This window comes from Mus musculus, chromosome 4 (genome assembly GCF_000001635.26).
Source record: "Mus musculus strain C57BL/6J chromosome 4, GRCm38.p6 C57BL/6J".
Classification (NCBI taxonomy): Eukaryota; Metazoa; Chordata; class Mammalia; order Rodentia; family Muridae; genus Mus; species Mus musculus.
This window is the reverse complement of record NC_000070.6, coordinates 115,411,624-115,439,453: the sequence shown is the minus strand read 5'-3', so window position 1 is coordinate 115,439,453 and position 27,830 is coordinate 115,411,624. Positions and strand designations below refer to the sequence as shown.

The 27,830-nt window shown below is 40.0% G+C and overlaps 1 protein-coding gene and 1 pseudogene across 1 annotated transcript; one reads left to right on the top strand and one right to left on the bottom strand.

The window, feature by feature from the left end:
* Window positions 1-419: 419 nt before the first annotated feature.
* On the bottom strand, window positions 420-27,830 carry Cyp4a12b (cytochrome P450, family 4, subfamily a, polypeptide 12B). Its single transcript, NM_172306.2, has 12 exons — window positions 27,583-27,830; window positions 26,056-26,197; window positions 25,399-25,443; window positions 24,857-24,984; window positions 6,888-7,012; window positions 6,419-6,573; window positions 5,881-5,987; window positions 5,596-5,786; window positions 5,362-5,495; window positions 4,422-4,486; window positions 4,198-4,274; window positions 420-1,397 (listed from the first exon to the last, which is right to left on the bottom strand). Exons 1-12 carry the CDS (start codon window positions 27,769-27,771, stop codon window positions 1,229-1,231), a joined length of 1,527 nt encoding a protein of 508 aa, NP_758510.2. The 5' UTR covers window positions 27,772-27,830; the 3' UTR covers window positions 420-1,228.
* Gm12837 lies at window positions 19,366-23,458 on the top strand (annotated as a pseudogene).

Sequence of the window (27,830 nt, the reverse complement as noted above, 5' to 3'; positions counted from 1 at the left end):
CCAGTTACTCCAAGTGATGTTGGAACAGGTGTTGTGTCCTCCTCACACATGATCCTAAGATCCTGGGTGTGCTAAAGCACCTGGGAGTGGAGCTTCCTCTGGAGTTTGGAGGACTAGCTTCCAAGTTCCCTCTACTCTACTTTAGATTCTCATTTCCTGATTATTTTTCCATAGGAACTCTGTTTCTTTCTTTGACCTCTCAGACAAGACCATGTTGTCTAAGCTCAGTTACATAGGAATCTTACAGTTGTATGAGTGTAGTTATCAAAAGTCACATGGGTGAAGCCTCTTGAAACACGCGGAATACTTATTGCCAGACTAGAGGGGATCCATAATACTAAAGAGCTTAGTCGTTTCTAGCCTCCTAAAGTCTCTTATCCCATTAGTCTCTCTCTATACAAAGACTATAGGAACTACATGCCACATTATGAACTTTATTGTGGGGAAGATGGCAAGACTCTTAAATGTAAGCTGAAAGGTGGAGAGTTTGAAGGGGAGATTTATATGGATAGATGAGGTGACAGTCAGGGAAGGTCTCAGTTAGGTTGGTTGAAAATTGGCTCTTTCAGATATGCATGTCCTAATCTTGATAGAACTAAGAACAGGACCAGTATTACCCTTTTAGGCACAAAACAAGCATACACATTGGAAAGATGGAGAAATGATCTGGAGACAGAAGAGATGCTTAACAATGGTGTTGGATTTTAACACTTAGGAGGGCTCTTGAAACCAAGGAATGCAGCTATAGGTGACGGAAAGGTAAAAAGAGGCACAGCGATACCCAAGGAGTGATGGCATTGCAATGAACTCAGCTTCATTCCAGTGAAATCATCAAAAACACTCGATATCTAGAATCATAAGAGCACACACTTATCTTTTAATTAATTATGACATCAGAATAAGCCCAATTTAAGGATAGACAAGCAGTAGAAGAGAAGGAAATACACAGAAAAGAAAGGCAGGGTGCAAGTTAGGGAGATCATTAAAGTCAAAGGTCAAACATGCAGTCTGGTTAGGGACAGGTAGAGAGAAAAGCAAGTAGGGATCTCAGAAGAAGTTGAAAAAGACTGACAGGCAAGGAGACTGGAAGCCCAGCAGAAGGTGGGTGGAGGTGAACAAGGTGAGAAGAAAGAATGAGATGTGAGCAGAAGGATTGGGGAAAAGAGTGAGTGACAGAAAGACAGAATGGCAGGCAGCAGGCCATTTGAGCTGTCTTGTTCTGTGAAGATTATTGGAGCTTTTTGAGATGCAAGTGGATCCCATTCTTGGACTTCAACACAATTCTTGGTATGGGGATTGGGACTCTGGTGGGATCTGGCAGCAGCTCAAAGCGGAGCAGGGTCAGGGCCACAGCCACCTTCAGCTCATTCATCGCAAACTGTTTCCCAATGCAGTTCCTGGGTCAGAAAGGGACAATAAAATTAGTGCCCTTGGGTTTTATTGTGAGCTGTGTAGGCATTGTCCTCTGTGCTCTAGCATAGAGCTGGACATCTAGGGCACTCTTTCATAGGACTCAGTCTGACCCCCTTGCCTTATATGTCACACATGTATACCTCTACCTTGGGCCTTAATTCTTGATGTCTTGTGTTTTCTTTGTATTTTTTATTTTGGGGATTATAATATAACTACAACCTTTCTCCATTTCCTATCCTCTCTCCAAATTCTTGCATATAACCACCTAACCCACTGCCACCATCCCTGTTCCTCCTCACACAGTCCCTTTCTTTATCTCCCTTCCCCTTCTCTGAGAGATTTGAGCTCCCCCTTCTAGCATCCCTCCCTGACTCTGGCACATCAAGTATCTGTAGGATTAAGCATATCCTCTTCCACTGAGGCCAGACAAGGCAGCCCAGTGAGTGGAACATAATTCACAGACAGGCAACAGCTTTAGGAATAACCTCTGCTCAGTTGTTGCGGGACACACATGAAGACAAAGCTATACATCTGCCTTCTGTGTGTGTATGTGTGTGTGCATGTGCATTTCTTATTCCAGCCTGTGTATGCTCTTTGGTTGGTGGTTCAGTTTCTGAGAGACCCCAAGGGTCTAGGTTAGTTGACTCTGTTGATCTTCCTGTGGAGTTCCTATGCCCTTTGGAGCCCTCAGGCAAGCTCCAGCCAATGTTTGATTGTGAATCTCTGCATCTGTTTTAGTAAGCTGCTGGGTGGAATCTCTCAGAGCATACTTATACTAGGTTCCTGTCATGCATATCCTTTCTTGCTGTCTTAATCCTTTACAAATACCCCTCTTTTCTGAAACTGGCTCTAATCCTGCTCTGAGAGACAAGGAATCAGCCAATTACACCAGCCCTTTTAGTATCAGTCTTTGGCTAGTTGACTCTCCATAGTAAGAGTTTCTGATCCACCAGTGGGGATTTTTCTGGTCAGGGCAACATGGAGATGAATGGATCACACTCTTAGCAATCATTGTCTTTGGGGCCAAGTAAATATGGTTCTAACATAGGAGTCAGATACTTATGGAGAGGTTCCTGGAGAATATACCAGGTTGGAGATCCTCAAGCTCCTGCTTCTCTGCCTCCCACTCAGTGGTGAGACACCAGTTCATGCTCAGTCCACAAGTACCCATAGACCTATAATTCTATTTCAGGACTGTCCTGTATGTCTCCCCAATTCCCTCTCTTCATATTGACCTGCCTAATGTTCCAAACTCATAGGATAGTGTCTACATGACTCAGCTGCAGCCACACCCCTTGTAAGTTATTGCCTCCCCACCTTCTACCTTTCCAGCCCCTATTTATTTCAGCAAATGTTGAGGCCAAGGAGAAACTCTCCACCTCTGCCTCTGTCTCTCTCCCTCTCTGCCCCTCTCTCTATCTCTGTCTCTCCCTTCCCATACTCAAGGCTCAGTATAATGAGCAACTTGTCCTCATCCTTCTGCCCAGGCATGCCATTGGTGTGCTTCATTGGAGGCCACAGCTCAGTCCAGGGCTTAGGACAGTGACAGGAATGTTGATCATTCTAACTTCTCAGTGAGTAATGGAAAATATCAAAGAAGAAACAAATGATGTCTGTTTCATACAGGTGTGGCTGATTCTGTAGACCAGCCTTCTGTTCTTGCTGCTGAATTGAAAGCAGGACCCTATGTCACTGCACTTTTGTCACAGCATAGGACTTGGGCCAGAGAAAAAGAACTTCAATAAATACTTTTGTGTGTGGATTTTACTAATTTTAAAAAATGAATTAGAGTACACAAAAAGTAAAATTTTTATGGCAACTGAACTACCTGATTCTCTTTCATTTGTCAATGATTTCATCATGATTTTTAACTGAGCCCTAAGAGGAAGTGTTCACACTTATCTTTGATAAACAATATGCTTACAGCCTGTTCTGTGATAATTGATTAGGCATGGTAGAAAGTCACAGAATTGTGGATAAAGAAAGCCTTCTTTTTCTTCATTACTTCTGTGGCAATTCGCATTCCACAAGATGACAGAGTCCTCCAGCCTTTACACATTTCATAACAGCTCTCTGCACTGTAATGTTCTGGCTCAACAGCCATTTCAGGAATGTTTGTTAGTGTACGCATAGTACATGTTATAGATAGGTCATGTCTAATGTACTGGTAAGTGGACCACAGCTCTGCAGTGTAAACTTTTCTCCTAATTTTGTTCTTTGGGAAACTAGACATCTTAATATGCAGTAGAAATTTTGTTGGACTAGAAATAAAAACTATGGACAAGAAGACTCATTGGTGCCTACCCTACCACAGAGGGCTCTCAATTTTCCATACATGACTTCAACACAATTCCAAAAACACAAATATTTTTATATTCATTGTTGTGACTGATTGATGAATTAAACAGAAGTGGTAGGAAGGGTTGAGAGTGATGGAGACATCCATCAATCCTTTAACATATATAACAGATGAGGGAAACAAATGCCTAAGAGCCAGTTTACATGAGAAAACCTAAGTATGAAGATTCATATTCTAGAAATGAATGAAAATGTCAACATACACTGAAGTTGGAAACACACACTGACACAAACTTATATGGCCTTTGGGAAGAGTAGTCTGCCAACCCCTCCCATGTAGTTGTACCCTTAAATACCAACCCTTTGGTGGGACACAGAAAATGCCTCCCACTTACAAACACATGAAGATGTCACATAGGAACTATGGAATCAGAGATACTAGATATGTCCCCAGAGACTACTCTTTTCTCCATTCATTACACTCACCTTGCTCCTCCTGAGAAGGGCAGGAATGAGTGGCTGTGCCGGGAAGACCCTGGTGCAAATCGAGAAGGATCAAACACCTGCAGTGTGAATACCAGATTCAGGGAAGGTAGGAGTCAAACTCCTCCTTCCAACTCATGAAGAGACCAAATGTCCAGGAGTGAGAGTGGGAGGAAGTGTTGGTCCTGAGATATCTTCCCCTGACCTTGTCCTATCACCCATTTTACCTCTGGATTTGGCCACACAGTTGGGTTGTGATGAAGGCCATAAAAGGAGAGCATGACATGGATACCTGTGGGGTGAGTGGTACAAAGCATGACTGGTTATGCCAATGGGTAGGGCACTAGTTCCCATATTCTGCAGAGAATATGAACACACAAATGGTCTGCATGCTGGAGTCATCATTTTAATCACAGAGAAGTAGAGTGGGCTTGGTGAAGCACTGAGTGTGAGTTACTTGCCTAAAATCATAAGCCTAGGTGTGAGAACAAGAAAGCATTTGAGAATCAATATTATATTAAGTGAAATGATAACTCTCTTTTTCATGAAATATCTTTCATGAACCTTTGCCACATTCAACATTCACAGGCAGCTTCCAAAAGCAACTATTGTATACCCATTTTTATATGAGATTCTGGAGCCTCAGCAAGACTTATTATCTTTTCTTATTCACACAGCTTCACTTTGGCACAAGGTGAAATCATGCCCAATGATGAGTATGTGAATATTTTTCTACCATGATATGTAACTAAGATCTTGTTGTCAGCTGAACTTGCCCATCAATTTGAGGGATCTTCAGACAGTGGAATGTGTTTCATCCATGACCTGGAACTCCCTAAACTTTCTCATTTTCCTTCATCCATAAAAAGAAACATATCTTCCTAACCCTTACCTAGATCTCTTTTATGTCGTGTAATAATTTAGCAACTAATGCCTAAAGTCTGAAGTTCAATATAGAGGTTGGCATTTTTATGAGATTTTTTCTGAAGTCTAACTGTATGCAAAGCACTTCATACACTACATTCTAACTTAAAGTAAAAAATCCTTTCATCACTACTGATAAGGCATGGAAAATCTATTGGGGATTTCAGTGGTTCAAAACTGCAGAAGAAGCATAGAATTCCCATTCTTCTTTGCCCCTGAAGAATTGGTCTGGGGAGTTCATACCTTTGGGTAAAGAACGTCCATCAGGAAAGGTGACAGGTGAGCTGAGCTCTCTGCTCACACTTGGTACAGGGGGGTAGATCCTCAGGGCCTCCTTGATGCACATGGTAGTATAGGGCATCTTGTCCAGGTCGTTCCTGAAATGAGGCCCATCTAAAAGTCACATAGAGCTGGGACAGCCAGGAGCTTCCCATTAGCAAAAGACAGAAATCTCATCCATCTTGAGCACCCACTCACCAGGTGATAGAAGCCCCATCTCCTAAGAGACTTTGGATCTCCTTCCTGCATCTCTGTTGATGTTCAGGATTTGTGGCCAAAGCATAGAAGATCCAGGAGATACCACTAGCTGTGGTGTCATGGCCCTCGAACATGAAAGTATCCACTTCAGCACGAAGGTCCTTATCAGATAAGCTTTTTCCATTTTCCATCTGGATAAGACCACAGATGAGAAAGTAATGTTTGTTTCTTATGCTCTGGTTCTAGGTCAAGTCGCAAGTCTCTCATCTGGTTTCATACACTCACTCTGGCAAATAGGAGGATGTCCAGGAAATCCAATCGCCTTTTCTTCTTAAGCTTTTCCAACTCTTCCTCATCCTGAAGTTGACTCCTCCTTGATTTGATCACTTGGTCTGTCAAAGGATAATAGTTACCAGGCAAATATGAAAGCACAACTCCTAAGAGGCCCATATACCCTCTTTCCCAACCTCTACTCCTACTAGAGGCCAGGATGTATATAGTCAAGGTAAGATAGCTGGGTAAGATGTGAGAAGCCAGAATACCTGACAGAGATCAGGCTGCCCCTAGAGATAACAACTGGAGAAGATCCTTTTGGATCCTGCTGGGATGATTTCATTTAATATCACCAATGTGATGGCTCAGGTAACTACTACTCATCATCCAGTATTCTACATCTTAGCTTCTTTGTACTAGGAAAGTACCCAACATGAATTCATCTTACATTCTTCAGAGGACCAAAGGACTTGGCTCTGCCTCAGAATTATGGTTGGCCTCTTTAGGCTGACCCTGGTAAAAGAGGGGAGAGAAAAGAAACAGACAGAACCTGTGTGATCATGGGCAAGTTGGCAGGCACTGTTGGCCAAGCAGCCATTAGAGGACACTCTGTAGATGATGTCATTCTGGTGAAAGATGTTCCGCACACGGAGAAAAAAGAGATTGTTCAGGTCCTCAACTGCCTGGATATAGGACTTGTATTTTCTGTGAATACAAAGGAACAGAACTTTGATGAGGAGCTATGACCCACAGACAGAGTGGTAATTTCCTTAATTTGGACAGAGATGATTCTAGGATGCATGTTGTTTCTTTCTTTAAACTCCTGCAACCACCATGTCTTTAGAAGATGGCTTCCCATTCAGGCTTCCATCTATCTGGAAATCTGCAGTATATCTGAGACAGAATAGAGAATCTTGTGTATTGTGGATATTTGTATCTAAGCTGTTCCATCTACTTCGCAAGTGAGGCCACATCAGTTTGCAAGACCAAAGAGTCTATATTTCAGGGATATTCCTGACCTGTCCAACTGGACACTGCCCTCATGGCTGAAGGCACACTTCATGATGGTGTCCAAGGTCATCAAGGTGATGTGTTGGAAGATCTCCAGGGTGGAATCCTGGCCAACAATCTGTTCCCATTTATCCTGTAATAGAAATAGAGAACTGAATCCAAGTCTTCCAGAAAGGTAGTGCTAAGTAGAACAGACTCATTTCCTTCATCTCTATATATGATTTTATGACTCCCTGTATCAGATGTTGTGAAGGCTGATTTTCATTGTCAACTTAGTTAAATTAAGAAACCCCAGAGGGACTCCCTGTGAACACAGGATGTTCTGATCAGGGAAGCAGGTAGGCTAATTGCATATGTTTACTTTCCTCTGCAGACCTTCACTTCCTCCTTTCCTCTAAGTCCAATCCCCTAGTCTCATGCTGAGCTTCTTTCAGAATTCTGCTGTTGCCTGTCCCTTTCTGATCACATCCTGGTGGAACAGCCTGCTTTCCTCCATCTTGTAACGCCCTTCAAGCCCATCTCTATTTCTAAGTCTCAGGTCCCAATACTCACAAACAGATTTTTCCTACAACCCCCAGTGCCCATACCTATCAGGACCTCAAAAGATTTTCTAACAGGCAAAACACAGCCCCAACTTTCTCCTAAAAACCAGAGAGGAAACAGAAACTGAGGAACCTATTCAACAAAGACAAGATCAGTTATCATCACCTAGAATTATAATCTTTCCAATCTCAGATTCCTAGCTGCCAGCATAAAATCACAAACAATAACAGCCAGGACAATAAGTCCTGCAACTCTGCCACAGCTGGTCCTGAGTATTCCAATATAGTTAAAGTTCAGGTAAAAGACCTTAAAACACCCTTTATGAATCCAATAGAGGTCCTTAAAGAGGAAACAAATAAACTCCTTAAATAAATCTATGAAAGCACAGCAATAAGTGGAAGAAAATGAACAAAACCACTCAAGTCCTGAAAGTGAAAATAGAATCAATAAAGAAAACTAAGGGAAATCTGTAAATAGAAAATTTAGGAACTCCAACAGGTAACAGGGAGGCAAGACTCACCAACAGAATACAAAAACAGAAAAGAGAATCTCAGGCACTGAAGATACATAGATGAAATTAATACATCAGAAAATGTTAAATCTAAAAAATTCCAGGTACAAAACATCCAAGGAATCTATGATACCACCAAAATATCAAATCTAAGAATAATAGGGACAGAGGAAGGAGAAAAAACTCAGGTAAAAGTCAGACAATATTTTCTTTTTTTTTTCCATTTTTTATTAGGTATTTAGCTCATTTACATTTCCAATGCTATACCAAAAGTCCCCCATGCCCACCCACCCCCAACCCCCTACCCACCCACTCCCCCTTTTTGGCCCTGGCGTTCCCCTGTACTGGGGCACACAAAGTTTACATGTCCAATGGGCCTCTCTTTCCAGTGATGGCTGATTAGGCCATCTTTTGTTACATATGCAGCTAGAGTCAAGAGCTCCGGGGTACTGGTTAGTTCATAATGTTGTTCCACCTATAGGGTTGCAGATCCCTTTAGCTCCTTGGGTTCTTTCTCTAGCTCCTCCATTGGGAGCCCTGTGATCCATCCATTAGCTGACTGTGAGCATCCACTTCTGTGTTTGCTAGGCCCCGGCATAGTCTCACAAGAGATAGCTACATCTGGGTCCTTTCAATAAAATCTTGCTAGGGTATGCAATGGTGTCAGCATTTGGATGCTGATTATGGGGTGGATCCCTGGATATGGCAGTCTCTACATGGTCCATCCTTACATCTCAGCTCCAAACTTTGTCTCTGTAACTCCTTCCATGGGTGTTTTGTTCCCAATTGTAAGGAGGGGCATAGTGTCCACACTTCAGTCTTCATTCTTCTTGAGTTTCATGTGTTTAGCAAATTGTACCTTATATCTTGGAAATCCTAGGTTTGGGGCTAATATCCACTTATCAGTGAGTACATATTGTGTGAGTTCCTTTGTGAATGTGTTACCTCACTCAGGATGATGCCCTCCAGGTCCATCCATTTGGCTAGGAATTTCATAAATTCATTCTTTTTAATAGCTGAGTAGTACTCCATTGTGTAGATGTACCACATTTTCTGTATCCATTCCTCTGTTGAGGGGCATCTGGGTTCTTTCCAGCTTCTGGCTATTATAAATAAGGCTGCTATGAACATAGTGGAGCATGTGTCCTTCTTACCAGTTGGGGCATCTTCTGGATAAATGCCCAGGAGAGGTATTGCTGGATCCTCTGGTAGTACTATGTCCAATTTTCTGAGGAACCGCCAGACTGATTTCCAGAGTGGTTGTACAAGCCTGCAATCCCACCAACAATGGAGGAGTGTTCCTCTTTCTCCACATCCACGCCAGCATCTGCTGTGACCTGAATTTTTAATCTTAGACATTCTGACTAGTGTGAGGTGGAATCTCAGGGTTGTTTTGATTTGCATTTCCCTGATGATTAAGGATGTTGAACATTTTTTCAGGTGCTTCTCTGCCATTCGGTATTCCTCAGGTGAGAATTCTTTGTTTAGCTCTGAGCCCCATTTTTTAATGGGGTTATTTGATTTTCTGAAGTCCACCTTCTTGAGTTCTTTATATATGTTGGATATTAGTCCCCTATCTGATTTAGGATAGGTAAAGATCCTTTCCCAATCTATTGGTGGTCTTTTTGTCTTATTGACGGTGTCTTTTGCCTTGCAGAAACTTTGGTGTTTCATTAGGTCCCATTTGTCAATTTTCGATCTTACAGCACATGGCATTGCTGTTCTGTTCAGGAATTTTTCCCCTGTGCCCATATCTTCAAGGCTTTCCCCCACTTTCTCCTCTATAAGTTTCAGTGTCTCTGGTTTTATGTGAAGTTCTTTGATCCACTTAGATTTGACCTTAGTACAAGGAGATAAGTATGGATCGATTCATATTCTTCTACATGATAACAACCAGTTGTGCCAGCACCAATTGTTGAAAATGCTGTCTTTCATCCACTGGATGGTTTTAGCTCCCTTGTCGAAGATCAAGTGACCATAGGTGTGTGGGTTCATTTCTGGGTCTTCAATTCTATTCCATTGGTCTACTTGTCTGTCAGTATACCAGTACCATGCAGTTTCTATCACAATTGCTCTGTAGTAAAGCTTTAGGTCAGGCATGGTGATTCCACCAGAGGTTCTTTTATCCTTGAGAAGAGTTTTTGCTATCCTAGGTTTTTTGTTATTCCAGATGAATTTGCAAATTGCTCCTTCTAATTCGTTGAAGAATTGAGTTGGAATTTTGATGGGGATTGCATTGAATCTGTAGATTGCTTTTGGCAAGATAGCCATTTTTACAATGTTGATCCTGCCAATCCATGAGCATGGGAGATCTTTCCATCTTCTGAGATCTTCTTTTATTTCTTTCTTCAGAGATTTGAAGTTTTTATCATACAGATCTTTCACCTCCTTAGTTAGAGTCACGCCAAGATATTTTATACTATTTGTGACTATTGAGAAGGGTGTTGTTTCCCTAATTTCTTTCTCAGCCTGTTTATTCTTTGTGTAGAGAACGGCCTTTGACTTGTTTGAGTTAATTTTATATCCAGCTACTTCACCGAAGTTGTTTATTAGGTTTAGGATTTCTAGTGGACTTTTTAGGATCACTTATATATACTATCATATCATCTGCAAAAAGTGATATTTTGACTTCATCTTTTCCAATTTGTATCCCCTTGATCTTCTTTTGTTGTCGAATTGCTCTGGCTAGGACTTCAAGTACTATGTTGAAGAGGTACGGAGAGAGTGGACAGCCTTGTCTAGTCCCTGATTTTAGTGGGATTGCCTCAAGCTTCTCACCATTTACTTTGATGTTGGCTACTGGTTTGCTGTAGATTGCTTTTATCATGTTTAGGTATGGGCCTTGAATTCCTGATCTTTCCAAAACTTTTATCATGAATGGGTGTTGAATCTTGTCAAATGCTTTTTCTGCATCTAACGAGATGATCATGTGGTTTTTGTCTTTGAGTTTGTTTATATAATGGATTACATTGATGGATTTTCGTATATTAAACCATCCCTGCATTCCTGGAATAAAACCTACTTGGTCAGGATGGATGATTGCTTTAATATGTTCTTGGATTCGGTTAGCAAGAATTTTATTGAGGATTTTTGCATCGATATTCATAAGAGAAATTGGTCTGAAGTTCTCTATCTTTGTTGAATCTTTCTGTGGTTTAGGTATCAGAGTAATAGTGGCTTCATAAAATGAGTTGGGTAGAGTACCTTCTACTTCTATTTTGTGAAATAGTTTGTGCAGAACTGGAATTAGATCTTCTTTGAAGGTCTGATAGAACTCTGCACTAAACCCGTCTGGTCCTGGGCTTTTTTTGGCTGGGAGACTATTAATAACTGCTTCTATTTCTTTAGGTGATATGGGACTGTTTAGATGGTCAACTTGATCTTGACTCAACTTTGGTACCTGGTATCTGTCCAGAAATTTGTCCATTTCGTCCAGGTTTTCCAGTTTTGTTGAGTATAACCTTTTGTAGAAGATTCTGATGGTGTTTTGGATTTCTTCAGGATCTGTTGTTATGTCTCCCTTTTCATTTCTGATTTTGTTGATTAGGATTTTTTCCCTGTGCCCTTTAGTAAGTCTAGCTAAGGGTTTATCTATCTTGTTGATTTTCTCAAAGAACCAACTCCTCATTTGGTTAATTCTTTGAATAGTTCTTCTTGTTTCTGCTTGGTTGATTTCACCCCTGAGTTTGATTATTTCCTGCCCTCTACTCCTCTTGGGTGAATTTGCTTCCTTTTTTTCTAGAGCTTTTAGATGTGTTGTCAAGCTGCTAGTATGTGCTCTCTCCCGTTTCTTCTTGGAGGCACTCAGAGCTATGAGTTTCCCTCTTAGAAATGCTTTCATTGTGTCCCAAAGGTTTGGGTACGTTGTGGCTTCATTTTCATTAAACTCTAAAAAGTCTTTAATTTCTTTCTTTATTCCTTCCTTGACCAAGGTATCATTGAGAAGAGTGTTGTTCAGTTTCCACGTGAATGTTGGCTTTCCATTATTTATGTTGTTATTGAAGATCAGTCTTAGGCCATGGTGGTCTGATAGGATACATGGGACAATTTCAATATTTTTCTATCTGTTGAGGCCTGTTTTGTGACCAATTATATGGTCAATTTTGGAGAAGGTCCCGTGAGGTGCTGAGAAGAAGGTATATCCTTTTGTTTTAGGATAAAATGTTCTGTAGATATCTGTAAGGTCCATTTGTTTCATAACTTCTGTTAGTTTCACTGTGTCCCTGTTTAGTTTCTGTTTCCACGATCTGTCCCTTGATGAAAGTGGTGTGTTGAAGTCTCCCACTATTATTGTGTGAGGTGCAATGTGTGCTTTGAGCTTTACTAAAATGTTTTTAATGAATGTGGCTGCCCTTGCATTTGGAGCGTAGATATTTAGAATTGAGAGTTCCTCTTGGAGGATTTTACCTTTGATGAGTATGAAGTGTCCCTCCTTGTCTTTTTTGATAACTTTGGGTTGGAAGTCGATTTTATCCGATATTAGAATGGCTACTCCAGCTTGTTTCTTCAGACCATTTGCTTGGAAAATTGTTTTCCAGCCTTTCACTCTCAGGTAGTGTCTGTCTTTTTCCCTGAGATGGGTTTCCTGTAAGCAGCAGAATGTTGGGTCCTGTTTGTGTAGCCAGTCTGTTATTTTATGTCTTTTTATTGGGGAATTGAGTCCATTAATATTAAGAAATATTAAGGAAAAGTAATTGTTGCTTCCTTTTATTTTTGTTGTTAGAGTTGGCATTCTGTTCTTGTGGCTGTCTTCTTTTTGGTTTGTTGAGGGATTATCTTCTTGTTTTTTCTAGGGCGTGATTTCCGTCCTTGTATTGCTTCTTTTCTGTTATTATCCTTTGAAGGGCTGGATTCGTGGAAAGATATTTTGTGAATTTGGTTTTGTCGTGGAATACTTTGGTTTCTCCATCTATGGTAATTGAGAGTTTGGCCAGGTATAGTATCCTGGGCTGGCATTTGTGTTCTCTTAGTGTCTGTATAACATCTGTCCAGGCTCTTCTGGCTTTCATAGTCTCTGGTGAAAAGTCTGGTGTAACTCTCATAGGTCTGCCTTTATCCATTACTTGACCTTTCTCCCTTACTGCTTTTAATATTCTATCTTTATTTAGTGCATTTGTTGTTCTGATTATTATGTGTCGGGAGGAATTTCTTTTCTGGTCCAGTCTATTTGGAGTTCTGTAGGCTTCTTGTATGATCATGGGCATCTCTTTCTTTTTGTTTGGGAAGTTTTCTTCAATTATTTTGTTGAAGATGTTTGCTGGTCCTTTGAGTTGAAAATCTTCATTCTCATCCACTCCTATTATGCGTAGGTTTGGTCTTCTCATTGTGTCCTGGATTTCCTGGATGTTTTGAGTTAGGATCCTTTTGCATTTTGTATTTTCTTTGACTGTTGTGTCGATGTTCTCTATGGAATCTTCTGCACCTGAGATTCTCTCTTCCATTTCTTGTATTCTGTTGCTGATGCTTGCATCTATGGTTCCAGATCTCTTTCCTAGGGTTTCTATCTCCAGCGTTGCCTCGCTTTGGATTTTCTTTACTGTGTCTACTTCCCTTTTTAGTTCTAGTATGGTTTTGTTCATTTCCATTACCTGTTTGGATGTGTTTTCCTGTTTTTCTTTAAGGACTTCTACCTGTTGGCTGTGTTTTCCTGCTTTTCTTTAAGGGCCTGTAACTCTTTAGCAGTGCTCTCCTGTAATTCTTTAAGTGACTTATGAAAGTCCTTCTTGATGTCCTCTATCATCATCATGAAAAATGCTTTTAAATCTGGGTCCAAATTTTCGGTTGTGTTGGGGTGCCCAGGACTATGTGGGGTGGGAGTGCTGCGTTCTGATGATGGTGAGTGGTCTTGATTTCTGTTAGTAGGATTCTTACGTTTGCCTTTCACCATCTGGTAATCTCTGAAACTAGCTGTTATAGTTGTCTCTGTTAAGAGCTTGTACTTCAGGTGACTGTTAGCCTCTATAAGCAGACCTGGGAGGGTAGCACTCTCCTTGGTTTCAGTGGGTAGAGTATTCTCTGCAGGAAAGCTCTCTTCTTGCAGGGAAGGTACCCAGATATCTGGTGTTCGAACCGGACTCCTGGCAGAAGTTGTGTTCCACTCACTAGAGGTCTTAGGATCCCGTGGAGAATCCTGTGTGGGCCCTTGCGGGTGTCAGGCAACTCCGCTGGCAAGGAAGCCCGGGGCTCGAGTGGAGTGGAAGGGGCTTTTGCCCCGGGTCAGGCCCGGGCAGTCTGCTTCCCTATGTACCGCAGTCTCAGGTTCCGCGCGATTGGATTGGGGCAGGCGCTGTGTTCCACTCACCAGAGGTCTTAGGATCCCGTGGGGAATCCTGTGTGGGCCCTTGCGGGTGTCAGGCAACTCCGCTGGCCAGGAAGCCCTGGGCTGGAGTCCAGACAATATTTTCAACACAATCATAGAAGGAAATTTCCCTAACCAAAAATGGCAATGTCTATCAAAGTATAAAAAGCATACAGAACCCCAAATACACTGAACTAGAAAAGAAAGTCCCCTCAGCACAATAATCAAAACACTGAATGTACAGAACAAAAGAAAAAATATTAACAGCTGCAAGAGGGTTGACTTCTCAATGAAAACTCCAAAAGCCAGAAGGGCCTGAATAAATGTCCTGCAGACTATAAAAGACCATAAGTGTCAGCTCAGACTACTATAACCAGGGAAATTTTCAATAACTACAGATGGAAAAAATAACATATTGCATGGTAAAAAATTTTAAATCAGTATCTTTCTACAAATCTAGTGCTACAGAAGATGCTAGAAAGTAAACTCCAAACTAAGAAGTTAACTACATCAAAGAAAACACAGGGAATAAATACTCTCAAACCAACAAAGTAATAAAAGGGAAACATGCTCTCTCTCTCTCTCTCTCTCTCTCTCTCTCTCTCTCTCTCTCTTTCTCTCTCTCTCTCTCTCTCTCCTTCCCCACCTCTCTCTATTTCAAACACACACACACACACACACACACACACACACACACACACACACACACCACTACCAAGAGCAACAACACCAAAATGACAGGATTCAAATATCACTGGTCATTGATATTTCTCAACATCAACTATCTGAATTCCTCAATAAAAGGACTAAAAGAGTGGATGTGGAAACAGGATCCATACTTCTGCTGTATCCAAGAAACAAATAGTAACATCATGTCAGAGTAAATGGCTGGGAAAAAAGTTATTCCAAGCCAATGCACCTAAGAAACAAGGTGATGTGGTCATTTTTATATCTGCCAAAATAAATGTCAAATAAAAAGTTATAAGAAGAACTAGGGAAGGACACTACATACTCATCAAGAAAAATCCACAAAGATGACATTATAATTCTTAACATCTATGCCAGAAGCACAGGAGCACTCATGTGTATAAGAAAAAATTACTATAGCTCAAATCACATATTGATACTACCACATTGATAGTGGGAGACTTTAATACCCTATCCTCACCAATTATCCACACAAAAACTAAACAGAGAAATGCTGGCACTGTTATTATAAACCAAATGGACCCAACATATTTACAGAACATTTTGCCTAAAACCAAAAGAATTACCTTCTTCTTAACAGCTCATAGAACTTTCTTCAAAACTGGCCATACATTCTGATATAAAACAGGTCCCAAAAGATGCAAGAAAATTTAAATAATACCCTGCATCCTATCTGATCACCATAGGCTAAAGCTGTATATCACCAACAATAGAAACACAGAAAACTTACAAACTCATAGAAGCTGAATAACCCACGGAATGACAAAAAATAGTTCAAGGCAGAAATTAAGAAAGAAATCAAAGCTTTCTAGAGTTGAATGAAAATGTACACACAATAGACCCAAATGTATGGAACACAATAAAGCAGTGCTACGTGGGTAAGTTTACAATAAAAAATTAGAAAGATCCTATACTAGCAACTTAACAACACATTAGAAAATTTTAGGACAAAATGAAGAAATGACACCCAGAAGGAGTAGGCAGTAAGAAATAAATTCAAAGCTGAAATCAATAAAGTAGAAACAAACAAAAAGATACAGAGGATCAGGAAAAAAAGAGTTGGTTCTTTAAGAAAATCAATAAGTTTGACAAACCCTTATCCAAATTAACTAAGATGGCAGAGAGAGAGAGAGACAGAGAGAGAGAGACAGAGAGACAGAGAGAGAGAGAGAGGATGCAAATGAATGAAAATAGAATCGAAAAAGTAGAGATAGCAACAGAGTTCAAGGAGGCCCCAGATATTCATATGAAAATACTTCTTAAAAAATAAACAAACAAATGAACAAAAAACCAAAACAACACCTGTGCTTCACTGGATTGGAAAATTTAAAAGAAATGGATATCTGTCTCAGTACTTACTACTTAACCAAAGTTAAATCAAAGCCAGATAAGCAATTTAAATAGAACTACAACCCTTACTGAAATATAAGTCAGTACAAGTCTCCCTACCTCAAAAAAAATCAAACAAACAAATGCCCAGGGCTAGATTTAGCACAGAATTCTACCAGACTTTCAAAGAAGAGTTAATGCCAGTATTCCTCAAATCGTGCCACAAAACAGAAACGGAAGGAATTTTTGCTGAATTCATTTTATGAGGCCACAATTATTTACCCTGATACCTAAATCACATAATGACCCAAGAAGGGAATTATACACCAATTTCCCTTATAGATGAAAAAATACTCAATAAAATACTTTTGACTGAATCCAAGCACATACAAAAAAAAAAAAATTTAAAAAAAGATTTCACAATGATCAAGTAGGCTTCATCCCAGAGATGTAGGGATGGTTTAGCATATGAAAATCTGTCAATAAAATCCATAATGTAAACAGACTGAAAGGCAAACCCACGTAATCATCTCATTAGATTCAGAATGGGTCACTGACAAAATTCAACATCGATTCATAATAAATGTCCTGAAGAGATTAGCGATATACAAGGGACATAGCTCAATACAATATAGGCAGTTTACAGCAAGCCCATAGACAACATCAACTTAAGTGGAGAAAAACTCAAAGCAATTCCATTAAAATTAGGAACAAGTTTATGTTGTCTACTCTCTTCATACCTATTCAACATAGTACTTGAAGTCTTTGCTAGAGCAATAAGAGAACTAAAGTGTATCAAGGAGATACAAATAGGAAGGGAAGAAGTCAAAATATCTTTATTTAAAGATGATATGATAGTATTTATAAGTGACTCAAAAATTTCCACCAGGAAACTCCTACAGCCAATAAACACTTTCGGTAAAGGAGCAGGATACAAAACCAACTCACAAAAATCAGGAACCCTGCTAAATACAAGAGACAGACAGTCTAAGGAAGAAATCTTGGAAACAACACCTTTTACTGTAGCCTCAAATAATAATAAAAAAATATCTTTAAGTATTTCTAATCCAGAAGGACTTGTATGATATAAACTTTAAATCACCGAAGAAAGAAATTGAAGAAGATATCAGGGGGTGGAAGGTGTCTCATGCTCATGGTTCAGTAGGATTAAAGTAGTAGAAGTGGACATTCCAGCAAAACCTATCTACAAAGGCAATGTGATCCCTGTCAAAACTTCAATACAATACTTCACTGATATTGAAAGACAATTCTCGGCTTCATATAAAAACGTGCACATATACAAACATCCTCTCTCTCTCTCTCTCTCTCTCTCTCTCTCTCTCTCTCTCTCTCTCTCTCCCTCCCTCCCTCCCTCCCTCCCTCTCCCTCTTACACACACAAGACAAGGATAGCTAAACCAACTATGAATAATATAAGGACTGTAGTTTAAAATACCCAGCATGATACTGGCACAAAAACAGGAACATTGATAAAAGAAATAAAATTGAAGACATGAATATAAGAGCCAGCACCACAACATTCAGAGGCAGCTCCACTCCCAGGAGCTCCAACACACCCAGGATAAGAGCTGAGGAGGTGAGGAGGTGAGGAGGTGAGGAGGTGAGGAGACACAACATCTGTCCCAAACACTGGGAGTAACACAGGTAAACAGCTAGAAGCCCTTAAAGAGGAAACATACAAATTTCTTAAAGAGTTACAGTAAAACACAATCAAAAAGGCGAAGGAAAGGAACAAAACCATCTAGGATCTAAAAATGGAACTAAAAACAATAAAGAAATCACAAAGGGAGACAACCCTGGAGTTAGAAAACCTAGGAAAGAGATCAGTCTTACACGCGTTCGCGACCGGCCAGGAAAGACGCAGCAAACCAGAATCTTCTGCGGCAAAACTTTATTGCTTACATCTTCAGGAGCAAGAGTGCAAGAGAGAGAATGGCGAAACCCCGTCCCTTTTAAAGGAGAATTATCCTCCGCCTAGGACGTGTCACTCCCTGATTGGCTGCAGCCCATCGGCCGAGTTGTCGTCACGGGGAAGGCAGAGCACATGGAGTGAAGAACTACCCTTGGCACATGCGCAGATTATTTGTTTACCACTTAGAACACAGGATGTCAGCGCCATCTTGCAACGGCGAATGTGAGGGCGGCTTCCCACAGATCAGGAGTCATAGATGCAAGCATCACAAGCAGAATACAAGAGACAGAAGAGAGAATCTCAGGGGCAGAAGATACCATAGATACCATAGAAAATATTGACACAACAGTAAAAGAAAATGCAAAAAGCAAAAATCTCCTAACCCAAAACATCCAGGAAATCCAGGACAGAATGAAAACACCAAACCTAAGGATAATTGGTATAGAAGAGGGTGAAGATTCCCAACTTAAAAGGGCCAGTAAATATGTTTAACAAAATTATAGAAGAAAACTTCCCTAACCTAAATCAAAAGATGCCCATGAACATACAAGAAGTCTGCAGAACTCTAAAAATACTCAAGAAAAATCAAAGTTCCTCCTGTCACATAATAATCAAAACACCAAATGAACTAAACAAAGCAAGAATTTTAAAAGCAGCAAGGGAAAAAGGTCAAGGACTATATAAGGACAGACCTATCAGATTTATACCAGACTTCTCACCAGAGACTATGAAAGCTAGAAGATCCTGGGCAGATGTCATACAGATCCTAAGAGAACACAAAATCCAATCCAGGCTACTATACCCAGCAAAACTCTCAATCACTATAGATAGAGAAAACAAGATATTCCATGACAAAACCAAATTTACACAATATCTTTCCACAAATCCAGCCCTACAAAGAATAAGAGATAGAAAATACCAACACAAGGAGTGAAACTACACCCTAGAAAAAGCAAGAAAGTAATCTTTCAAGCAACCCACACAAACTTAATTCCACTTCTAACAAAAAAAATATCAAGAAGTAACAATCACTTTTCCTAATATCTCTTGATATGAAAATTAATATTACCAACATATCCTAATCAATTGAAACTCGAAAATATAAGGAATTAGAAATTTGTTGGCTGTCATCCAGTGGTCTCTCTAATTTGGTAATGGGAGAAATATGTCCAGTATTGTACAATCCATATACATTCTCTGCTTGTTTGTTCGTGACAGGGTCTTGCTGTGTGCCACATAATGGTATTGCAATCATGCTTCTCCTATTCAGCCTCTCTATTAGTAGGATTGTTTATTTGATGTTTTTACACTACACTATGGTTTTCAGGACAGCTTATGTATTTCAAATTTATTTATACAGCCAATAGAAATGTAGGCAATTCATTTGGGAGGTGGCTTGTAAGAGAACATCAAAGAATGAGACAGGATGCTTTGCTTGAAATTTATAATTATTGTATCAATTTTGAAGTAGAGGACCTTATAAGTTACTCTTATTCTGAGATGAATGCTTTTCAAAATCATCACAGCCAATGAAACAGAACCTTACTATCACCTAACATCTGTGCTATCCTCCAAGCAGAACCATTGTTCATTGAAACAATTGATGAATGACTTCATGGATAGACCATCTTAATACACACACTATTTCTTAAATAAATGTAACCTGTTCCCTGTGGGCTGAGAATGATGACAATCACTTAAGTCAAATATCTTTCACCGTAGCAGGAAATCTGTATCCAAAAATCATGCCTAGAGTTCATTCTTTGGTGCAGCAGAACTGTCAACACTTAGCTTATCTACTACGAAGGTAAAATCCTTTGGTGATGTAAGAGATATTCCAGTATAGCCTATGAACTCCGTTGTCCAAAAACTGTTCTTATTTTGTGTTTGTACCACAGTAAGAGCCAAGATTTTAAGCTCTACTAAAAACAAAACAAAAAAATAAACAAAAAAGATTTTATCTATTTATGTTCATTAAAAACGAATAGTGATATATGATTTTAAAATATACAGTTAATATAATTGGAGCTATTTGAAATTTACATTGAATAAAACATATGCATTTTCAGTATTGCTATAGACAAACGTCTACATAAGACTGTTCAATTGATTGTTGCTTTATATCAAACAAGTTTATAATACTCATTTTTATTGATACAATATTTTATAAATTTTACAGACTTTGATAAAAATGAAAGATATTGCAGGTTTTGAAGTGGGGGCTCTCTGGGAGGAGTTGGGGTACAAAAGGGAAAGAAGAATGTAATGTAAGTCTATTTACTCAAAGTATGTTTTTAATGCTAACAAATCCAGATAAATTAAAATTATGTATCTTTTCTCACCATAATGTAATAAAACTTAAATCAAAGGAAAAAAAGGACATGAACAGAGATCCATATACCTATGAACACCTGACTTTTCCTATATATATGATAGAAACACACACCAGAACAAAGACAGCACCTTCAACAAATGGTGTTGGACAAACTGGATGGCTGCATGTAGAAGAATCCAAATAGATCCATACTTACCACCTTACACAAAACTCAACTTCAAGTGTATCAAAGATCTCAACCTAAAAAACAATCACACTGTATTTTATAGAATAGAAAATGGGAAATAGCCTTGAATTTATTGGCACAGGAAAAGGTTCTCTGATCAGAGCACTCTTAGCATAGGCACTAAGATCAACAATTAATAAATGAGACCTCATGAACCTGAGAAGCTGCTGCATGGCAAAGGACACCATCATTTGGATAAGATGGTAGTGTACAGAATGGGAAAAGATTCTTACAAACTATACATCAAATAGGGAGCTAATACTTAAAATATATGAAGAACTTAAGAAGCTAGGTGTTGAAAAGTGAATAACCCAATTAAAATGGGTACATACCTGAAAAAAAAATCTCAATAAAGAAAACACAAATGGCTGAGAAACAAATAAAGAAATGTCCAACATCCTTAGCCATCAAAGAAATGCAAATCAAATCTACTTTGAGATTCCATCTTATACCTGTAAGGATCCATCTCATATACAGTCACCAAAACCAGACACTATGGCAGATGCCAACAAATGCTTGCTGACAGGAGCCCGATATAACTGTCTCCTGAGAGTCTCTGCCAGTGCCTAACAAATACAGAGATGGATGCTCTCAGCAATCATTGGACTTAGCACAAAGTTCCCAGAGGAGGAGCTGGAGAAAGGACCAAAGGAGCTAAAGGAGCTTGCAGCACCATAGGAGGAACAGCAATATGAACCACTCAGTACCCCCATAACTCCCTGGGACTAAACCACCACCCAAAAAGTACACATGGAGGAACCCATGGCTCCAGCTGTATATGTAGCAGAGAATGGCCTTGTTGGACATCAGTGGGAGGAGAGAACTTTGGTCTTGAGAAGGCTTGATACCCCAGTGTAGGGGCATGCCATGAGAGGGAAGCAGGAGTGGTGGGTTGGTGAGCAGGGGGAAGTGAAGAGGATAGGGGTTTTTTTGGAGGGGAAACCAGGAAAGGGGATAACATTTGAAATGCAAAAAAATATCTAATAATAATAATAATAATAATAATAATAATAATAATAATAATAATAATAATAATAAAGAATGGCTTAGACCAAAAAAACAAGTGTCAATTCATGCTGGTAATGATGTGGAATAAGGGGAACAGTCATCCATTGCTGGTGGGAGTACAAACTTGTAAAGCCACTATGGAAAGCAGTGTGATAGTTCCTCAAGAAGATAGGAATTGATCTACCTCAAGATCCAGGTATTTCACTCTTAGGCATATACCCAAAGAATGCTTCATCCTACCACTGAGACACTTGCTTAACCATGTTCATTGCTGCTCTATTCATAATAGCCAGTAATTGGAAACAATCTAGATGTCTTTCAACAGAAGAATGGATGATTAAAATGTACATTTACACAATGAAGTATTACTCAGCCACTAAAATAATAACACCCTGAAGTTTTCAAGCAAATGGATGGAACTACCAAGAAGACAAACATATGTATTTTCTTATGTGTGTATATCAGTTGTGAAGTCAATAATAATCAATCTACAACATAGAACTACAGAGGGTAGGTATAGAGTAAAGGACTAAAGGGAAGAGATAGATCTTGTGCCTTCTCTTGGGCACTTTCTCTTCTGTTGCTTTGTTTTGTCCACATTCCATGTTATAGTTTTTGCTTTATCTTATTTTATTCTGTTATTTTTTTTAAAAATTGGATGAATGAATGAATGAATGAATGAAATCCTAGACAGTAGAGTAAAGGTTAACAACTATAATTTTTGCCTACTGAGAGAGGGAAAATAGTTTTCTGTAACCAAAGTGACACTGGGTATACCAACTACTCCATGGTAGGTCTTATGTTTAGGAGTATTTGACCAACATATGACAGGCTCCATGGTGTGTGTGTGTGTGTGTGTGTGTGTGTGTGTGTGTGTGTGTGTGTGGTGTATGTGTGTGTATGCCTTTACTTGGCTACAGTTTGATGGTGTTTTGGGGGGTTATTTTGTTTTCTTGTTTTGGGGGGTTGATGTTATAACAGGTTTTTGTTTGATTTTGAAAAATAACTTGAAGTTGAGTGGGTAGGGACAGGGAGAGGATGTAAAAGGACTTGGAGGAGGGGAAGAATATGATTAAAACATGCTTAAATTTAAGGATTGCTTTAAGAACGACACAACTCCAACTGTCAATGCTGTCTTTCATTGTGCTGGACTCTTCCTAATTCAATTTCCTTCATGTTTCAGGCCCTCCCCTATCATTGTCCCCTTCATCCTGGTTCATTTTCAAAAACCATGAAAACACAGAAATCTTTACAGTAAATGGAGAATTACTGTCTTTTAGACAAAGAGAAGGGACTTTTTAAAATCCAACCTTAGGATGACTTCATATTCTTTTATCATATCACAACAGTGGATTAATAAAAGAGTCATTAACTTGTACTTAGTGGATCAAATATCATGTTTCCAGGGTTAACATCTGGGTCTAAGCTTTACCCTGCTGCAGAAGATACTATTGTTGCAAACGTGTCAGAAGGAAAGAAACATGCTGTATGTATTGGAGTCCTGAAGATATATGCAGAACATTTTGAGAAAATCAACAAAGGAATTAGCATTGAAAATATCCATTATTTAAATGATATGCGATGGCATAGGGAGATATATAAATGAGCCTCAAAAGGAATGTGCTTGGGTTAAATCTGGATATTGTGCTATATCTGTGTTTGTGTGTGTGTGGCAGCATGAAGACAATGCCTCTGCTGCTACGTTGAATAAATTCTTCAGATGATAAAGCAAATAATCATTGCTTCAAATAATAAAATTATAATAATAAATAAATACACTTTAGCCTCCCCTCCGAAAAAAAAAAAAAAAGAAAGAAAGAAAAGAAAAGACTGAGGCACACCTTTGAGTGTCTCTGTGTAGGCATTAGTAGAATCAACTTAGGGAGTAAGAACTTCTTTGAATGGGAACACAACAACTCCCTGGGCCAGGGTTCTAGACTAAATTGAAAGGGAAAAAGAGAAAGTCAAGGCAGTGTTGGTCTTCCTCTTTCTCTCTTCCTGGTTGGGATCATGAAACAACTCCTCATGCTTTCTCCACTTTGGCACCTCTTCTCAGGTCTAAAGTCACATCAACAAGAAGTGACTAGTACAGACATCTTTTAGAAAATTAAGTGTGAATAAATAACTCATACCCATTTCTCAGGGGAAAAATTTAAATTAAACATATCTTCACTTTAAATTTTGTAAATCAGTTATAACTTTTAGGTTGATAAAAGGTACATAAGAGAACTCTTCATATTTCTGGTAGATGAATGAAACTTGAAAGAACTAATGGAAACTCAAATATGAGAATAAAATAGTTAATGAAAGGAAAGTCCATGGGCCTGCCCATGTGTTTCTAATGGGAACAATTTTGATTTTTAACTCTTTCTCATTCATCAAAAGTTTAATGAACACTGTAAAGTCAGAAATTAGAGTCACGAGGGGAATGGTGGTACATCACATTTGTCTGTGTGAATATGGCTCTGAAGTGCATTTCACTGTGAGTATCTTTCAATTATGTAGAAGCTCTGACTGAGACCCAGAACAGAGTGACATTTTGGGGAGTAGCCCTGGTCACTGAACCTGCCATACCCAAGACATACCAGGAGAGAGGCAGCTGGCAAGATTCACCATTTATCAAGCATGCTGTTAGACTTGGCCATGTACACACTATGATTTCTCTCCTCTCCTCTCCTCTCCTCTCCTCTCCTCTCCTCTCCTCTCCTCTCCTCTCCTCTCCTCTCCTCTCCTCTCCTCTCCTCTCCTCTCCTCTCCTCTCCTCTCCTCTCCTCTCCTCTCCTCTCCCCTCCCCTCCCCTCCCCTCTCCTCTCCTCTCCTCCCCTCCCCTCCCCTCCCCTCCCCTCCCCTCCCCTCCCCTCCCCTCCTCTCCTCTCCCCTTACACCATTTCCCTCCCACCCCATACTGTTCTTCTCTGTGGCATTGACTTTTGTGGAACCTATTTCACATTATGGATTGTTATTCCATGTGACTGTGTCTGATGGAATTATTGTAAAGAGTAGAATCTGAGTTTGTGTTGTGAATGGGTTGTAGGCATCAGAGTGAAAGACAAAGAGAGAGGGGACACACACACACACAAGACTCACCAGCATGACATGAACAGAGTCTGCCATGATTTCCGTGTAAGGCTTCAGAATGTCATAGTGGAAAGCTGGGGTCAACATTCGTCGGTGCTGAAACCATGTCTGTCCATCCAGCAGAAGCAAACCACGCCCTGTACAGAGATGGCTGTGTGAAATGAGTGTATGAACAATGGGATTAGAAGACTGGTGGTAGTTTGGAGAGTCAAACATTGAAGATCTGGAGGAACAGGAAGACAAATGGGAAAAGCCTAATATTTTTCAACACCTTTTCCCCAGTTGGCCTGGTACATATGATGAGACAATGAAAGCTACAGTATAAAGATTAAAAATAGTGAGGGAAGGACATACATGTCAGGCTGAGAATGTTTGTAAATAGGAGACACAGACACACACAGAGGAGGTTAATGTCTGATTAGAAGAGAAACTAGGTTAAATGCAACATTACATCTTAAAGATTGTTCCCATTGCTCAGTGAGTCAAGGTGACAATCTTGACAAACTCAAGTGGAGAGTGACCACAATTGACACTTATATGGCTGTACATACCAATCCAGGGAGCTAGAAATCTGTAGGAACCATGAGCTTTTGGGTCTGAAAAAAAGGGGAGACATTAATTAGAAACAAAGATGACTGCAGATGAGATCAGAGAGGGAGATGAAATCTTGATAACTGCCCCTTGCCAGTTTGCCTCCTGCTAGCTCCCATTGTCTTCCATCCCCTTCTATCCACCTTGACAGTTTGCTTAGGAATACAACCTCCCTGCATCAGGAGCTAGTCATCCCCAGGATTAGAGTGGTAAATTAGCAAACAACATAGATTATATTATGTCCTCCACTCTGAAGAATAAAAACCTTGTGGTTGGTTTTACTGCAATGGCTTGGTTATCTATGATACAGAACAGAAACAATTAGAAGATTCAAACTCAAGTCACTATACATATGAAATTTACTTTTATATATAACTGATCACCCCCATTTAGTTCAAAAAAGGTAAGTGAAATGAACTCATACTACTCTTTTAAAGTTACAGTAGTAAGTACAAACAAGTATTAAATAAATATTGCTGAGCATATGCTAGGAAAAATGAAAGGTACTGTTTTGGCATTAGTAACTGAACCATCACTTCTTCCTGTAACTTCATGGACTCAGGCATAAACCCAGAATAGAAAATACACAATGGTAGGTGAGGGCGTTTCACTCTCACCTGATCTCCCCAGAATCAGCTTCATGTAGTCAGGGTCATACACTTGAATGCGCACTTTGCTTCCCCAGAGCCACTGTGGACAGGCACTTGGGAAATTCTTAATCCTAGTTAGAATATCTTGAAGGTCCTGGTCCTTTAAGATCTGATATCAGTAGAAAAATGAATCACTGACAGTACTTCATGCCACATGTGGTGATTTATGTTTGTAATCCTAACACACACTTGGGAGGATGAAGCCTGAAGATCTCTGCTGGTACAAGGCCAATATAGGCTACATAGTGAGTTCAAGGCCAGCCTGGGCTACCTTGCAAGACATTGTGTAACAAAAACAAAATAAAAACCAAACAAACAAAACCTCCAGAGTAAGATTTGAAAGCTCTTTTGTTTTAGTTATTGGTTCTAAATAAAGGGAAGAACAACCACAGGGATACAGTGAAGATGACTTAACAGAACCTAGGACTAGAACAGAGCTTGATGGCCTAATCTATGGTGTCATCCAAACCTTTGCCCTCTTCTAGGAACTGATATGACCATATGCTGTGGGCCTGTTAGATGAAGCTGTAGTTCCCAGAATCTGGCCCCAGAACCTCAGCTGTGGCTCAAATTCCACATACTCATATCTCCTTTTAAATGTGGTCAATATGTAACCCTTGTCATGTGCTCCTCTCTGCAACCTTTGACCTAGTTCTGTCTCCATCCCCTCAGAGGTGACACTTTAAGCCCTCCCCAGACCCTAGGCTGCTTTTTTCTTACATTTATGGAGACTGTACAATTGTGTGAGGATCTTGGTTGGGCGCTGAGGTATGCAGTGCACTTAGCAACATGGAGCACACACTACAGGGTATGCAGGAGGAGGACCCATAAATAAACAAACTTTGAATAACAGCACATCTCTAGCAGTGGTCCCTCACATCTGAAAAACCACTCTTTTGACCCTCAGGATTTCAACCTAAAATCATTTACTGTGGCAGCTCTTTTCAGTCTAAGTAAACATATAGGGTTAGTCTTTTTACCCAATAGTAAAGTGAGTCCCTTTAGGGCACTAGGCACCTCCTGTGATTCCTGCCTGTTGTTACTATACACAGGACAGATTCTACCAAACCTGTAGCCATGTTCTCAGACAAGCTCTGTGCCAGGGAAAGAGGATGACAGAGAAATGGGGGCAGGGAAGCTCTGAGAAGCCTAGCTTATTTAGAACAGGTGAGGCTGTAGGTGTTGCTCAGCCTGGAAATAAAAAGGCTTGGGTAGGACCAACCACAAGCTCCTGAGTCTGGGGCTCTTAGAACAAATGACAGATCTGCATAAATGAGCAGCTCTTAGCTGCCAATAGCAAGACCAGGCTCTTTTGATCTGTGAGTCCCTGTTGCTGGAGTGAGCCCAGCCTGAGATGTATCCCATCCTGAGCCTGCTGTCCCATGAAGAACCTGTGCTTGTTTTATAACAAGCTCTGTTTTGTAAGTTTGATGCTTATTCTCTGAAAGCCTCATCTTCCCTGCTCTCCCACCCACCCATCTCTTTCCTTCCTACCTTGTGTCCAAAGAGCCAGTGAGAAGGTGGGGATGGGAACTGCTGAGTACTGCTGAGTAGCCATTGCCTGTGCAGGTAGAGCTGGGCTGTCTTGAAGAGCAGCAGGAGCAGGCTGAGCACAGAGGCTACTTGAAGGTACTCAGAGATGCTTCCTGGGAATCTGATGGAGCTCAGAGCAGAGGCACTCATGATACAACAGCTTCTGGATCACCAACTCTCCTTCACTTTCAATGAACACCCTCCTGTCT

Bases quoted from the DNA above. Each gene is read 5' to 3' on its own strand.
- Cyp4a12b (NM_172306.2), bottom strand. From the start codon at position 27,771: ATGAGTGCCTCTGCTCTGAGCTCCATCAGATTCCCAGGAAGCATCTCT. The intron at 5,988-6,418 runs GTTCTGTCTGTT...ATCCTTTGACAG, and splicing joins ACTTGCCCATGATCACACAG to ACCAAGTGATCAAATCAAGG. The intron at 4,487-5,361 runs GTATGAACTCCC...CTCACCCCACAG, and splicing joins TGGACGTTCTTTACCCAAAG to GTATCCATGTCATGCTCTCC.